Here is a 16,893-nt window from a genome sequence, read left to right as displayed (position 1 = left end):
TGGGCAAAGTGTCACTGCCCCGTGGCTCCAGAAACCAAGCCCCAAACGCGGCTCTGTGTCTGGGGCTGCTGAGCTCCACCAGTGTTTGGCAAGCTTAATACAGCTCTCATAGCCAAACTTGGCTTCAGCCTCTGCACACAACCCAGTTGGCCAGGACCGGAGCTTCCAGCTGACCTTTCAACCCCAATCCCTCTGTACAGACATATGGTCCAGGAATAGCAGCCCTGCCACTCACATGGCTGTGGAGCTGAATTTATTGGCCAGATTTGGTTCAATGAGACTGGAGTGCGTCTAAAAGCAGGCTTGGAGGGCGGGTGGCTTGCCCTCTCCCCACCCCCAAGCCCTGTCACTGGTCATCGCCTCACCCTGTTTTATACCGTCACGGATATAGTCATGGTCGTTTTGAAACTGTCTGGTTTCTTCATTTGGTTTTTGTCTGTCTTGCCTGCTGCAGTATAATTGCCATGAACGTAAAGACTTTTTCAGTGCTTATCCCTAGAACCTAGAACAATGTCAAATAGTGACACAAATTGCTGCTGCTGCTACTAAGTCGCCTCAGTCATGTCCAACTCTGTGCGACCCCGTAGACGGCAGCCCACCAGGCTCCCCCATCCCTGGGATTCTCCAGGCAAGAACACTGGAGTGGGGTGCCATTGCCTTCTCCGACTGACACAGATTCAGTTCAGTTCAGTCGCTCAGTCGTGTCCAAATCTTTGCGACCCCATGAATCGCAGCACACCAGGGCTCCCTGTCCATCACCAGCTCCTGGAGTTCACCCAGACTCACGTCCATCGAGTCAGTGATGCCATCCAGCCATCTCATCCTCGGTGGTCCCCTTCTCCTCCTGCCCCCAATCCCTCCCAGCATCAGAGTCTTCTCCAATGAGTCAACACTTCACATGAGGTGGCCAAAGTACTGGAGTTTCAGCTTTAGCATCATTTCTTCCAAAGAAATCCCAGGGCTGATCTCCTTCAGAATGGACTGGTTGGATCTCCTTGCAGTCCAAGGGACTCTCAAGAGTCTTCTCCAACACCACAGTTCAAAAGCATCAATTCTTCAGCGTTCAGCTTTCTTCACAGTCCAACTCTCACATCCATACATGACTACAGGAAAAACCATAGCCTTGACTAGACGGACCTTAGTCAGCAAAGTAATGTCTCTGCTTTTGAATATACTATCTAGGTTGGTCATAACTTTTCTTCCAAGGAGCAAGTGTCTTTTAATTTCATGGCTGCAGTCACCATCTGCAGTGATTTTGGAGCCCCCCAAAATAAAGTCTGATACTGTTTCCACTGTTTCCCCATCTATTTGCCATGAAGTGATGGGACCAGATGCCATGATCTTCGTTTTCTGAATGTTGAGCTTTAAGCCAACTTTTTCACTCTCCTCTTTCACTTTCATCAAGAGGCTTTTTAGCTCCTCTTCACTTTCTGCCATAAGGGTGGTGTCATCTGTATATCTGAGGTTATTGATATTTCTCCTGGCAATCTTGATTCCAGCATGTGTTTCTTCCAGTCCAGCGTTTCTCATGATGTACTCTGCATAGAAGTTAAATAAGCAGGGTGACAACATACAGCCGTGACGTACTCCTTTTCCTATTTGGAACCAGTCTGTTGTTCCATGTCCAGTTCTAACTGTTGCTTCCTGACCTGCATACAGATTTCCCAAGAGGCAGGTCAGGTGGTCTGGTATTCCCATCTCTCTCAGATTTTTCCACAGTTTACTGTGATCCACGCAGTCGAAGGCTTTGGCATAGTCAATAAAGCAGAAATAGATGTTTTTCTGGAACTCTCTTGCTTTTTCCATGATCCAGCGGATGTTGGCAATTTGATCTCTGGATCCTCTGCCTTTTCTAAAACCAGCTTGAACATCAGGAAGTTCACGGTTCACGTATTGCTGAAGCCTAGCTTGGAGAATTTTGAGCATTACTTTACTAGCGTGTGAGGTGAGTGCAATTGTGTGGTAGTTTGAGCGTTCTTTGGCATTGCCTTTCTTTGGGATTGGAATGAAAACTGACCTTTTCCAGTCCTGTGGCTGAGTTTTCCAAATTTGTTGGCATATTGAGTGAAGCACTTTCACAGCATCATCTTTCAGAATTTGAAATAGCTCAACTGGAATGCCATCACCTCCACTAGCTTTGTTCATAGTGATGCTTTCTAAGGCCCACTTGACTTCACACTCCAAGATGTCTGGCTCTAGGTGAGTGATCACACCATTGTGATTATCCGGGTGGTGAAGATCTTTTTTGTACAGTTCTTCTGTGTATTCTTGCCACCTCTTCTTAATATCTTCTGCTTCTATAAGAGCCATACCATTTCTGTCCTTTATCAAGCCCATCTTTGCATGAAATGTTCCCTTGGTATCCTAATTTTCTTGAAGAGATCTCTAGTCTTTCCCATTCTTTTCTTTTCTTCTATTTCTTTGCATTGATCACTGAAGAAGGCTTTCTTATCTCTTCTTGCTATTCTCTGGAACTCTGCATTCAGATGATTATATCTTTCCTTTTCTCCTTTGTTTTTCACCTCTCTTCTTTTCACAGCTATTTGTAAGGCCTCCTCAGACAGCCATTTTGCTTTTTTGCATTTCTTTTCCATGGGGATGGTCTTGATCCCTGTCTCCTGTACAATGTCACGAACCTCATTCCATAGTTCATCAGGCACTCTATCTATCAGATCTAGTCCCTTAAATCTATTTCTCACTTCCACTGTATAATCATAAGGGATTTGATTTAGGTCATACCTGAATGGTCTAGTTGTTTTCCCTACTTTCTTCAACTTAAGTCTGAATTTGGTAATAAGGAGTTCATGATCTGAGCCACAGTCAGCTCTTGGTCTTGTTATTATTGACTGTATAGAGCTTCTCCATCTTTGGCTACAAAGAATATAATCAATCTGATTTCGGTGTTGACCATCTGGTGATGTCCATGTGTAGAGTCTTCTCTTGTGTTGTTGGAAGAGGGTGTTTGCTATGACCAGTGCATTTTCTTGGCAAAACTCTATTAGTCTTTGCCCTGCTTCATTCTGCATTCCAAGGCCAAATTTGCCTGTTACTCCAGGTGTTTCTTGGCTTCCTACTTTTGCATTCCAGTCCCCTATAATGAAAAGGACATCTTTTTTGGGTGTTAGTTCTAAAAGGTCTTGTAGGTCTTCATAGAACCGTTCAACTTCAGCTTCTTCAGCGTTACTGGTTGGGGCATAGACTTGGATTACCGTGATATTGAATGGTTTGCCCTGGAGACGAACAGAGATCATTCTGTCATTTTTAAGATTGCATCCAAGTACTGCATTTCGGACTCTTTTGTTGACCATGATGGCTACTCCATTTCTTCTGAGGGATTCAGATTAGGTCCTGCTAAATATTTATTTGAATAAATGTGAGTGTCCTTTGCAAAATTTTACTTCCAGAACTTAAATCTCTCTCTGTGTCTCTAATCTATTGACTTTGACCTGCCCTCCTGAAATCCATTCCCTTGTGGCTTAGCTGGTAAAGAATCTGCCTACAATGCAGGAGACCTGGGTTCGATCCCGGGGTTGGGAAGATCCCCTGGAGAAGGGAAGGGCTACCCACTCCAGTATTCTGGCCTGGAGAATTCCATGGACTGTATAGTCCACGGGGTCGCAAAGAGTCGGACAAGACTGAGCTACTTTCACCTTCACCTGAAATCCATTCACATGAATGAAAATGAATAAACAAATCTCTTCAAGGTCCACGTTCTAAAGGGTAGAGGATCACCAGCTCTGCTGATGACAGTGGGAGAGAGAGGCATAAATCCATGTCCCTTCGCACTGCCATCTGGTCTCCACTCCTCTGAGTGGCTGACACTCTCATGGAACGCAAGACTGGAAGTTCTCAGGTCCCATCTCTATGCTCCCTTCGGTTCCGTCCCTACAACTACACAGCGCTGCAATTTATCTGTATATTGTGCCACGTGCCCCCCAGGACTCCTTGGGATCACTAAGTATTCATGTTTTAATCCTTGGCAGCCAACAGGAAGATCCTGGGGTCACTGTTTAAGACAGAAGACACCATAGCTGTGAGTAAATGCAGCATCGTGGAGACTGAGTGGGGTGTGGAGATTTGGGGTCTAACCTCGGCTCTGCTGTGACTAGCTGTGTGAAGCTGGACACATCACCTGAGCCCACTGAGCCTACATGGGATGAGGAGCCTGGATGGAATCAGTGGTTCTCAGCTGGGCCGGGATGGGGCAGTTAGAATCCTCTGTGGGGCTTTTACAACTCACACAAGGGCCAAAATATGGGATAAGGGAGAAATGTGTATGCTGAGAAAGATCCTACAGGTGAGGGCCATTAGATTACAAATTAGGATTAAAAGGACTGGCCAAATGGGACCCACATAAGTACTCTTCTTGGCCATGAAATACTTCAAGTCTCTGAATTTGAATGGCTTCAAGTGGGGAGGCCAGCTATCTACAGCCCCCACCGGTCTGATTCACCCCTCTATGTTACCTGTCTGGCCCCTGGCCCCTGTAATCCCTACACTAGAGAACTGATAAGGTCTTCTCCAGTTTCTTTAACCCACACATGAAAAACTGTCTGAAGTCCTTACTGGCTATAAAATTCTATCACTCCACATGGCTTTGCTTTTAGACTCTGAGCACACACTCTCTCTCTAGGGAGAGTCTCTGAAATTCTCTTTGTAGCAGTAAGAAATGCTAAACCAGTGGGGGCCTTGTCTCTTCTACAAACTATAAATTCAAAAGAGACTATAAGACCTACTAATTCTACAGATAGGCGTGCTGGTGGTTGGGACAAGAGGGACCCTGACCCCAGTTGTGAGGTACCAGCCCAGGGAGAGTGTGGCAGACAGGGTCATTATTCCTAATGTTCACGCCTCCTAATTCTTCACATCCTTTGCATTGTGTCTTTGTAGTTCCTTACACTGAAACAGGCACAAATTATTCCCCTATCCCAGCAGTGTTGGAGTCAGTCATACAGTTTCCTTAGACCAGTGGGATATCAATGGACATGATGTGAGCAGAGACTTCACTGTATTTTCCTGGTTTGGTTTAGACTTTTGCACTCCGGGGGGACACGTTGAAAAAAGCATGACCCAGGAAGCTGCTGCTCCTGTAGTCAGGACATGAAGAGCTGACCTGCACCCAGGCTGCAGCCTAGACCAACTCCTCCACCATCTGAAACAGAACCTTCCTCAGTTCAGTTTAGTTGCTCAGCTATTTCCAGCTCTTTGTGACCCCATGGACTGCAGCACACCAGTCTTCCCTGTCCATCACCAACTCCCGGCACTTACTCAAACTCATGTCCATCAAGTTGGTGATGCGATCCAACCATCTCATCCTCTTGTCCCCTCTCCTCCTACCTTCAATCTTTCCCAGCATCAGGGTTTTTTCAGATGAGTCAGTTCTTCACAACAGGAGACCAAAGCATTGGAGCTTCAGCTTCAGCATCAGTCCTTCCAATGAATATTCAGGACTGATTTCCTTTAAGATTGACTGATTTGATCTCCTTTCAGTCCAAGGGACTCTCACGAGTCTTTCAGCACCACAGTTCAAAAGCATCAGTTCTTTGGCACTCGGTTTTCTTTATGGTCCAACTCTCACATCCATACATGACCACTGGAAAAACCATAGCTTTGACTAGACAGATATTTGTTGTCAAAGTAATGTCTCTGCTTTTTAATATGCTGTCTAGGTTGGTCATAGCTTTTCTTCCAAGGAGCAAGTGCCTTTTAATTTCATGGCTGCAGTCACCATCTGCTGTGATTTTGGAGCCCCCAAGATAAAGTCTGTCACTGTTTCCATTGTTTCCCCATCTATTTGCCATGAAGTGATGGGACCAGATGCCATGATCTTAGTTTTCTGATGAGTTTTAAGCCAACTTTTTCACTCTCCTCTTTCACTTTCATCAAGAGGCTCTTTAGTTCTTCACTTTCTGCCATAAGGGTGGTGTCATCTGCATATCTGAGGTTATTGATATTTCTGCCAGCAATCTTAATTCCAGCTTGTGCATCATCCAGCCTGGCATTTCAAATGATGTATTCTGCATATAAGCTAAATAAGCAGGGTGCCAATATACAGCCTTGATGTACTCCTTTCCCAATTAGGAACCAGTCTGTTGTTCCATGTCCAGTTCTAACTGTGGCTTCTTGACACCTGCATACAGATTTCTCAAGAGGCAGGTCAGGTAGTCTGGTATTCCCATCTCTTGAAGAATTTTCCACAGTTAATTGTGATCCACACAGTCAAAGGATTTGGCATAGTCAATAAAACAGAAGTAGATGCTTTTCTGGAGTTCTCTTGCTTTTTCAATGATCCAACAGATGTTGGCAATTTGATCTCTGGTTCCTTTTCTAAATCCAGCTTGAACATCTGGAAGTTCATGGCTCACGTATTGCTGAAGCCTGGCTTGGAGAATTTTGTGTATTACTTTGCTAGCGTGTGAGATGAGTGCAACTGTGCGGTAGTTTGAGCATTCTTTGGCTTTTCTTTGGGACTGGAATGAAAACTGACCTTTTCCAGTCCTGTGGCCACTGCTGAGTTTTCCAACTTTGCTGGCATATTGAGTGCAGCACTTTCACAGCATCATCTTTTAGGATTTGAAATAGCTCAACTGGAATTTCATCACCTCTACTAGCTTTGTTCATAGTAATGCTTCCTAAGGCCCACTTAGCTTCACATTCCAGGATGTCTGGCTCTAGATGAGTGATCACACCATTGTAGTGTTACCTCACTCATGAAGGTCTTTTTTGTATAGTTTTCCTGTGTATTCTTGCCACCTGTTCTTAATATCTTCTGCTTCTGTTAGGTCCATACAATTTCTGTCCCTTATTGAACCCATTTTTGCATGAAATGTTCCCTTGGTATCTCTAATTTTCTTGAGGAGATCTCTAGTCTTTTCCATTTATTGTTTTCCTCTATTTCTTTGCATTGATCGCTGAGGAAGGCTCTCTTATCTCTCCTTGCTATTCTTTGGAACTCTGCATCCAAAGGGTATATGTTTCCTTTCTCCTTTGCCTTTAGCTTCTCTTCTTTCCTCAGCTATTTGTAAGGCCTCCTCAGACAACCATTTTGCCTTTTTACATTTCTTTTTCTTGGGGGTGGTCTTGATCATGGCCTCCTGCACAATATCACAAACCTCTGTCCATAGTTCTTCAGGAACCCTGTCTATCAGATCTAATCCCTTGAATCTATTTGTCACTTCCACTGTATAATCCTAAAGGATTTGATTTAGGTCATATCTGAATGCTCTAGTGGTTTTCCATACTTTCTTCAATTTAAGGCTGAATTTGGCAATAAGGAGTTAATGATCTGAGCCATAGTCAGCTCCCAGTCTTGTTTTTGCTGACTGTATAGAGCTTCTCCGTCTTTGGCTTCAAAGCAAATAATCAATCTGATTTCAGCATTGACCATCTATTGATATCCATGTATAGAGTCTTCTCTTCTTTTGTTGGAAGAGGGTGTTTGCTATGACCAGTGCATTCTCTTGGCAGTTCTCAAAGGTTAATTCTGTTAGCCTTTGCCCTGCTTCATTTTGTACTCCAAGGCCAAGTTTGCTTGTTATTATATTTATCTCTTGACTTCCTATTTTTGGATTCTAGTCCCCTATAATTAAAAGGACATCTCTTTTGGGTGTTAGTTCTAAAAGATCTTGTAGGTGTTCAGACAACTGTTCAACTCCAGCTTCTTCAACATTACTGGTTGGGGCATAGACTTGGATTACTGTGATATTGAATGGTTTGCCTCGGAAATGAACAGAGATCATTTTGCCATTTTTGAGACTGCATCCAAGTACTGCAGTTTGGACTCTTTTGTTGACCATGATGGCTACTCCATTTCTTCCAAGGGATTCCTGCCCACAGTAGTAGATATAATGGTCATCTGAGTTAAATTCACCCATTCCAGTCCATTTTAGTTCACTGATTCCTAAAATGTCGATGTTCACTCTTTCCATCTCCTGTTTGACCACTTACAATTTACCTTGATTCATGTACCTAACATTCTAGGTTCCTATGCAATATTGCTCCTTACAGCATCAGACTATTTCCATCACCACTCACATCCACAGCTGTGTGTTGTTTTTGCTTTGGCTCTGTCTCTTCATTCTTTCTGGAGTTATTTCTCTACTGTTCTTCAGTAGCATATTGGGCACTTATCAACCTGGGGTGTTCATCTTTCAGCATCCTATCTTTTTGCCTTTTCATACTGTTCATGGGGTTCTCAAGGCAAGAATACTGAAGTGGTTTGCCATTCCCTTCTCCAGTGGACCACGTTTGGTCAGAACTCTCCACCATGACCTACATGGTGGCCTTACACAGCATGGCTCATGGTTTCATTGAGTTAGACAAGGCTGTGGGCCATGTGATCAGTTGATTAGTTTTCTGTGATTGTGGTTTTCATTCCCACGGATTATACAATCCATGGAGTTCTACAGACCAGAATACTGGAGAGGGTAGCCGTTCCCTTCTCCAGGGGAATCTTCCCAATCCAGGGATCAAATCCAGGTCTCCTGATTTGCAGGCAGATTCTTTACCAGTTGATCCACACGGGAAGCCCAAAAAGAAAATGAAGTGTCTCAGTCGTGCCTGACTCTTTGTGACCCTATGGACTGTAGCCTGCCAGGCTCCTCCATCCTTAGGATTTTCCAGGCAAGAATACTGGCGTGGATTGCCCTTTCCTTCTCCAAGGTGTCTTCCTGACCCAGGGACTGAACCCAGGTCTCCCGCATTGCAGGCAGACTATTTACCTGAGCCACGAGGGGATCTAGAACTTTTCTAAACAACTCATAAACTTGTAAGAAAATAATTGTGTGTTTTTGTAAGCCATGGCAATTTGGGGATTGTCTGTTATGCAGCATCACTGAAGCAATAGCTGCGCACTACCAGAAGTGAAGGTTGATGGTCTCGGTGTGACATTGATAGAAGGAAATAAATAGCATCCGGCCAACTTGTAGTTTTCTTAGAGCAGCAAACAACGTCTACCATGCATATCCATCCTTGCCTCTGTTGCAGCAAAAGGCACTAGGAACTAAAGTGAGGGTTTTCCCCCCTGATTTTCCGCAATCTTTGCCTCTATCTCAGAGATAACAGGTACGTAACACAGTCTGCCTTGTTTTAGATTTACCCATGTGCAGCACCTGCTTCTCAATGGTAAACTCCTGGAGAGCAAAGACCACATCCTGACCATTTCAGTATCACCTACAGGATATAGAAAAGGACCAGGCACTTCACTGACTTGAAAAATACCTAGTATTGAGTTGAGAAGGAACAAGGGGGTCCATCCCATGGAAGACAAACAGGCCTAAGAGATGTTGAAATTACAGCCAGGACTGAACCATCAAAACTCCCGGACCATGAGGCATTGTCAGTTCTCTGCAGCTGCCTGAGGATACACTCAGTGAAGGTCTTGCAGGAGGGAAGCCTACACAGACAACCCAGTTCCTTCACCAGCATGCATTATGCACCTACTGAGTGCTGGCTCAGCACCAGGATGAAACTGTTAAAGATGTCTGGAAAGACATTGAAGAAGATGGATGCACACCTACCTGAGAGCTAGGCGGGGCAACCAGATTGATTCCTGGAGGGGCTGCGAGTGCTCCCGAGGGTGGGCCCATGGCAGAAGTGATGACTCGATATGGAGAGCCCAGGGCATTGAGGGGGGTCCCCACTGCACTCAGAGTTCGCGGGGCACTCACTGGGGTGTCAGTGTAGCTGGGGTGGCTGTCCATGGGTTTCCCTGTGGACAAGGCTGCCGATGGACTCATGGACGTGGAGCCAGTATGGCCGGGAGAACCTGTAAGGAGAAAAAACCAAAGGTGATGGGAGGCCAGGGGAGCACAGGGATGGTGTGTGAGGACAGAGTCCCCTCCTTTTCTCTCCTCTATCATTCCCCTTCTTCCAGCCCTACCTGCACACCTGTGAACTCTCACAGCTGGTAGAATAAAGGCCAGCAAAGACCAGGAAGGGGAAAGGACTTGCTGTAGGACAGGTTCTCTGGTGCCCCACATGGAACGCACCTTGAATTGTATCAGAACAACAATCAGGGCCATGGGGACATAACCCACAAGTCCCCAGGCTGGGGGGACTGTGACCTGAGCCAGTCAGACAGGGAAGGTGAGTCCGTACCAAACTCCCAGGTTGGGGATGGAGTGAGCAGGTGTCCGGGCTGCTCCCAGAATTCCCTACTCAAACTCATTTTGCTCTGAGAACAAGGGTAGGGCTGGGCCTGTATAGTCAGGAGAAATTCATTCATTCATATGTAATTATGAATTCATATGCACCATCTATTATGGTGCAGGTGCCGCATCAGAGGCTAGCGATTCAGAATTGAACATGGTGCCTGCTGTCAGGGACACATTCCCTGATGATCATGGGGAAGGCAGAGGCTGTTACCATGCCTTTCATGCTCTGTAGCTTTTGCAGTTTTAGTCCCATAAGGTTCTTATCCAGTCTCTAGAGCATAGGGTTAATCAGCACTTAGGGAAGAAGACTCAGGATGGCTGGGCATGGCTCAGCGGCCACAGAGACCCAAGAAGCCAAGTGCGACCAGGCCTGCCCAGACTGTTTCTCCTCTGGGGATAGGAAGCTGTGGCCACAAGTGAAATGGGCTCTGTGACAGATGACATCTGGTAACTTTTTCCTAGAAAAGTTGAGCCCAGGTTCCCTGCTAGATGCAACTCAAGATAAAAGAAAAAAGCATACCCAACTTCCATCTCAGGAGCCCAACAAGGAGCACTCCCTCCAGAAGAGAGGAGCTGTGAACTTTAGGGTCCACAGCAGCAGGGCAGAGACTCAGAGAACAGCAGAGCAGCCCACCAGGACTCACAGTGCCAGCTCCTTGTGTGGCTGGCATGCAAGAACAGATTCAGAATGAGCAGGTGCTAGGCTTCAGCACGGCACCCATGCTGTCCTCATGGATGGAACATGAGAGGGTAATGGGGAGAGGTGGTCGGTAAGCCTGGCCTGCCGGAGAAGTCATCCAGTTCTCCACTTTCTCCTGGAGCCAAACTACAGGGCAGTCTTAAGCCTTTCAGAAACTTTTGTGGTACTTCCACAGTACTAGGACTAGGATGCAGAGAGGGGGTACTCTCTTCACATTCTGGAGGGGAACGTGGAGCATCAGAGGTGTAACTGTGCAGCGATTCTTAAACATAAACATCTCACTAGAAAAATGTCAACCTGGAGTTGCCCTTGGAGCTTCTCCTAGCTTTATTGCTGTTTCATTTCCAAGTGGTGTCCAACTCTCAAGACCCCATGGATTGTAGCCTGCCAGGCTCCTCTGTCCACAGGATTTGCCAGGCAAGAATACTGGAGTGGGTTGCCATTTCCTTCTCCAGGGAATCTTCCTGACCCAGGAATCAAGCCCGTATGTCCTGCCTTGGAAGGCGGATGCTTTCCCTGCTGAGCCATCAGGGAAGCCCACTCTCCTAGCTTAGCTAAGGTCTACTTGCAGAAAGAACAGTCACTCCTGTGTCTGAGGAGGCCAGAACCTTCCAGGAGTCTCAGTCTATCAGGGACACTTGTCTCATAGACAGATGAATCCCAATTGCCGTGTTCTAAGTACCACAACTGAGGTGAACCACATGCTGTGGGTCCACAGAGATGTGGCCAAAGGGTTCGAAGGGACAGGTGAGACGCTTCTTGCGTGTCCTAAATAGCATCAGGCAATTTCGACACATCAACTCATTCTACCAATTTCCATACTTTCACTCATTCAGTCTTGACAATAGGGCTGTGAAGATCATCTCAGCCTTTTACAGATGAATGACAACTTAGGCTTGGCCCCATGCTGCTCCAAGTTCTGGGATGACTTGCCCCCACCTCCTTTGTCTAGAAGTTTTTATTTTTCCTTCAAGGTCTAACTCAAGTACCACCTCCTCCAGGAAGTCTTCCCTGGTATTCTTAATCTAGTTTGATGCCCTTTTCTGTTGTTATTTCCTTGTATTTTCCATTTAACTGAGAGGGAGAACGGTGTCTGTTTTTGTATCCTCACCACGACCACATTACTCGGCACTAGGCAGGTAGCAAGTGGCAGATCCTAGATTCAAACGGTCACTCTGAAGCCCATGCTGTCTCCTGTGCGCTCTGTCAAGGACAGCAGAGATGATTTGGAGAGCCACCACATCACAGAGTACAAGATGACTCTATGATGAAGTGATCTCGAGCTGAAAGTTCATCTGAAGGAGAGAGAAGAGGGCAACTTCCAAGAGCTCAAGCCAGAAAACCCAAAAATCTTCCCTGACGGTCACTGATCAGAAAGAAGAATTTTAGACTCTTCAGCAGCCCTGGGAGACTGTGACATTTAAAGAGGCCAAGCCTGCCACTAAGATAACACGTGACAGGTGAGTCAGGAGCCAGCCCAACGTGATGGGCGAGGAGCCGTGAACTTGGCTGGGATGACAGCTGTCCTTCCCCAAGCCATCTGCGGGAAACTGACTTTCCCTTCCCTGCGTGGGCTTTCCAAAACTGACCCAAGGACCCTGCATAGTCTACTTGAAATGGACCTCAGGGACTGTGCTTTTCATTTCTACATCCCCAGGCTGATGTCCAGAGCTTCACACCAGCCCAGAGCTGTGGGACAGACAGAAACAAGGTTTCCCTTCACACAGTCATCAATCTGAGAGTTACCAAGGTATGCAGCCTCTAACTCTGGTGATACGGAACATCTGAGGTGGCCTTTTAAGTGATACGTAGGCAAACGCTTAAAATATATTAATCATTTTATATTCATTTTTACTGTCTCCTTCTGTTTACAGCAAGTGACTCTGCTTCCATCTTTTATACAAAATTATCTTCCTAAAAATCCCTATTTAAGTTTTCAAAAAAAAGTAAACTGACCTCAGAAAATTTCTATGTACAAGAACATGTGATATGTTGAATATCACGAAGACAGTATACAAAGGAATGATGTTTGAGAAACATGAACTGTAATTTGCTGTGGATAAGGAGGGAGAAATGGAGAATAATACAAAATTTCCAGTTCTGTTTTGTGTTGATGAATTAAGTTTACTCTTTTTAAAGTTTATTTTATATTGAAGTATAGTTGATTTATAATGTTGTGTTTGTTTCAGGTGTAAAGCAAAGTGATTCAGTTAGGTATAGACACTGATTTAATGTTTTTGCAGCTATTCTTATATGTAGTTATTTGTAACATCTAATACACATAGACAGATATGGAATTTAGCTTTTATTCCACATATAAAAATAAAGTATTGACTGCTGCTACTGCTGCTAAGTCGCTTCAGTCGTGTCCGACTCTGTGTGACCCTAGAGACGGCAGCCCACCAGGCTCCGCTGTCCCTGGGATTCTTCAGGCAAGAACACTGGACTGGGTTGCCATTTCCTTCTCTAATGCATGAAAGCAAAAAGTGAAAGTGAAGTCACTCAGTTGTGTCCGACGCTTCGCGACCCCATGGACTGCAGCCTACCAGGGTCCTCCGTCCACGGGATTTTCCAGGCAAGAGTACTGGAGTGGGGTGCCATTGCCTTCTCCAAAGTATTGACTAGCTTGATCATTTACTTAAAAAAAAAAAAAAAAAGAAACATGCGCTGTACAAAAAGTATGAAAATATGGGCTTGGGGAAACTCACAAATTGTCTACAGAATAAAATGAGAGGATGTAAGAGAGATTTGAAATTTAAACTACATTATTTTTTATTATAATTAATAATAATACAAATTAAGGTGATCAGAATATTCCTTGATTACTCAGTGATGGCAATGGCACATTGAGACAGAATGTAACAGCCAGTTAAAGTCTGGTTTACCATGGCCTTTAAAATGTCTGCTGAGTCAATGGCCCAGAAGAGATGGGCTATGTTATAACCATATTCTTATAAGAAAAATTCAAAAAGACAAACACATCTTCACAAATTTTTATTCTTTGCCTCTCACAATGAATGACCACTGTTGCTTAGAAATAAATAGCTTTGCTTTAGAAAAGGTGGAAAATAAAGATGAAAGCGTTGTTCAATGGAAAATGAATCCATTCTCCCAAATAGACACTAAAACATTCCTATCTAGGACATTTTTCATCAGTTTCTTCAGCTCTCACTTTTTTTTTCCCCATGGCCATGTGGGAACTACAGCTAGCACAAGTTTTCCAGAAGTTTGGTTTCTAGTCCAAATCCAAGGTCAAGGTTTTCTCTAATGCTTCTACCTGGCTCCTGTGCAGAGGCTGGGAGCCCAGTTTTCCCAGCCTCCACAGCCTATCAGCTTTGTTCAGTCTCTGACCACATGCCCTCTAGATCCTCATCAGTCCCTCATACTGTGCCCACTCTCAGATGTTCATTCTCTTTGCACAGCAATAATTTTTATAGAAATTAATTCATCTGATGGGAGAGCAATAGTTGACTTTCTCTGGACCTTCTCTTCTCTCCTGGCAACATGCCAAAGAAATGCCTTTCATCTTCCAGGGCTCACTCTCCCCAGTAAGAAGGCAGCACCTAGTGGCTCCTAAGATCCCTTGCAATGCTGTTCAGTGAACACTGAGGTGGGTAGGACATAGCTCACTGGCATCTAAAAGAAGGGCGTGCAGGTGGTGGTGGTCTGGAATGGGCGAGTATAGACCACTTGCCCAGGGGCCCCGTCATCATCAGCTGGACCGTGTTAACCCTTCCGGCTGTTTGGGATTCCAGATTGCAGTTTGAGATGCTGACAGTGTCACCAGGAACCAGAGAGGTTATGGAATCTGCAAAGTGTTTGATTTTTGAAGTCCGTGTGTACATTTTATGGGCATCCAGAGTGACATCTATGTGGAACACAAGACTCTGAAGCTGCCCAAATGTCCTAGGTTCCAGTCATGTAAACCTGGGCCAGGAACTTGACCTCTCTGATCTAGTTTCCTCAGCCATAAATGGAGGTATCCATATCTAGCTCAGAGTGCTAAAACCATTTGAGACCACCAGTGCAGGGTAGCAGTTACAATTACCTACCGCACTATAAAGGTGGTGAGAGAGACTTATGTCTGGCTTGAATACCATTGTAGAAGATTATGTAAATAAGAGTTTAACCCACGCCACACCAAGAGTAAATGTTCTATTAAGAACAGCTACCATCAGGCACTAATCTGAATATACCAGTTGTTTATAATATTAACCACTCCTCTGAGCCCAGAGTGCCCCTCCATCATCCCAGCAACCTCAGCCCTTCCCCTTGGACCCTCCAGATCTCCCCATTATCCATCACAACATGGAGATTTCCTCCATGCTAACTTCCATTCTGAATGCCTGGTGCCCTACTGGCTATCACATATTTTAAATTTCACCACAATTATCATTGTAGTGTCTAGCACTGTGCCTGGAACACAGTAGATACTCAAAAAATATTTGTTGACTGATCAATGAATGAGCTTCCCTGGTGGCTCAGATAGTAAAGAATCTGCCTACAATGTGGCAGACATAGATTCGATCCCTGGGTTGGGAAGATCCCCTGGAGAAGGGAATGGCAACCCACTCCAGTATTCTTGCCTGGAGAATCCCATGGACAGAGGAGCCTAGCGAGCTATAGTCCACGGGGTCAAAGAGTGGGACACTACTGAGAGATTAAACACTTTCAGTGAATGGAATAGTTCTTTTGTGAACTGATACAACCATATAGGGAGTTCATCAGTAGAAATAATTTGCATGAGAAATCTATGTTCCTTATGTTTACCAAAACGAAAATCTCTGAAATCTCTAGATAACAAATTGCATGTGTGTGTTGAGGGGGCACTTACTGAGAAAGAAAAGCCCAGGTACTTAGAACTACAGAATTCAACCAAGGCAAGGAAGTTGCTTAGCAACCTCATCCTCAGCCAGTAAACACAAAATGTCAAGCATGAGTCTTTCTGATTGGCCAGACAAGGGAACAAATGGCTTGGCATTTCCACCCTTAACTGCTGTGCCTGGGTAGAGAGTTCACTGTCCCATCCTCAGGATGGAATGGAAACTTAGGATGAATCATCAATAATGGTAACACCCAGCCACAGGGAAGTGGACAGAGGTTAAAAAAAAAAACCTTGCTATTTCTAAGAGTCAGGACTCTCCATTAGAAACCAAGGGAATGTCATGGGGCCGTATCCCAATCTACTTTCTGTCATGGTGGACACAATCTCACAACCAACTTGCCTCCTTCTCGCTAATGGAGGGATGTGTTACATAAGCCTAACAGTCATAGAATATTCAGAAACCTTCCTAGTCAAAGGGAAACTTGTTCACATATCTTTTCCCTACTTGGCTTATAATATACAGACAGGCTGCAAGGGAGGTAGGGAGGCCTGCAATATGAAGACACTCAACTGACACTTACATGTCATCTCCTCTGCTAACTAAAAACAACAGATAATATTTATTAAGCCATTGCCATGAGCCAGACATAGATCCAAACGCTTTACATATACTGACTTAATTCATTCCTACAAACCCCTTTAAGGTTACCAACTTTCATCCCTATTGTACAAATGAAAAGCAGGGGGACAGAGAAGTGAAATAACTTGCCTGAGAGAACATGGCTCGTACATTATACAAGTAGCATCTGATTCTAGGGGAAAGGCACCATACACTATACTGGCTGCGTGGCTCCTTACAGCAGCTACTCAGGGGTACTCCCTCCTCGAGCTTCCCCGGGCCCAATTTTTGTCCCCAGCTCTGCCCTTCCTAACCCAGCTGTGGCCTCTCTCAGGATTCTGACTTGGTATTCTCTTGTAGATTTCTATTGGAGTAGGGTAGATTTACAATGCTTAGTTCCAGGTGTATAGCAGAGTGATTCAACTATACAGATATTCACTCTTTTTTAGATTCTTTTCCTGTAGGCCATTACAGAGTACTGAGTAGAGTACCCTATGCTACACAGTAGGTCCTTATTAGTTTCCTATTTTATATATAGTAGTGTGTACATGACCTGGTACTTTCTGACTAAGATATTTCCCTTCTGATTCTAGCC

At 44.9% G+C, this 16,893-nt stretch overlaps 1 protein-coding gene across 1 annotated transcript in view; it reads right to left on the bottom strand.

Annotated features, from left to right (window-relative positions):
- RXRG (retinoid X receptor gamma) overlaps positions 1–16,893 on the bottom strand; it is a 52,372-nt gene that overhangs the window by 25,735 nt on the left and 9,744 nt on the right. Inside the window, exon 2 of the mRNA XM_068964841.1 lies at positions 9,519–9,766. Within this exon, the coding sequence (XP_068820942.1) occupies positions 9,519–9,766 (248 nt within the window). The remainder of the gene's footprint in view (positions 1–9,518; positions 9,767–16,893) is intronic.

This window comes from Capricornis sumatraensis, chromosome 2 (genome assembly GCF_032405125.1).
Source record: "Capricornis sumatraensis isolate serow.1 chromosome 2, serow.2, whole genome shotgun sequence".
Taxonomy (NCBI): Eukaryota; Metazoa; Chordata; class Mammalia; order Artiodactyla; family Bovidae; genus Capricornis; species Capricornis sumatraensis.
The sequence above is the reverse complement of the archived record's forward strand: the minus strand, read 5'-3'. Positions and strand labels throughout refer to the sequence as shown.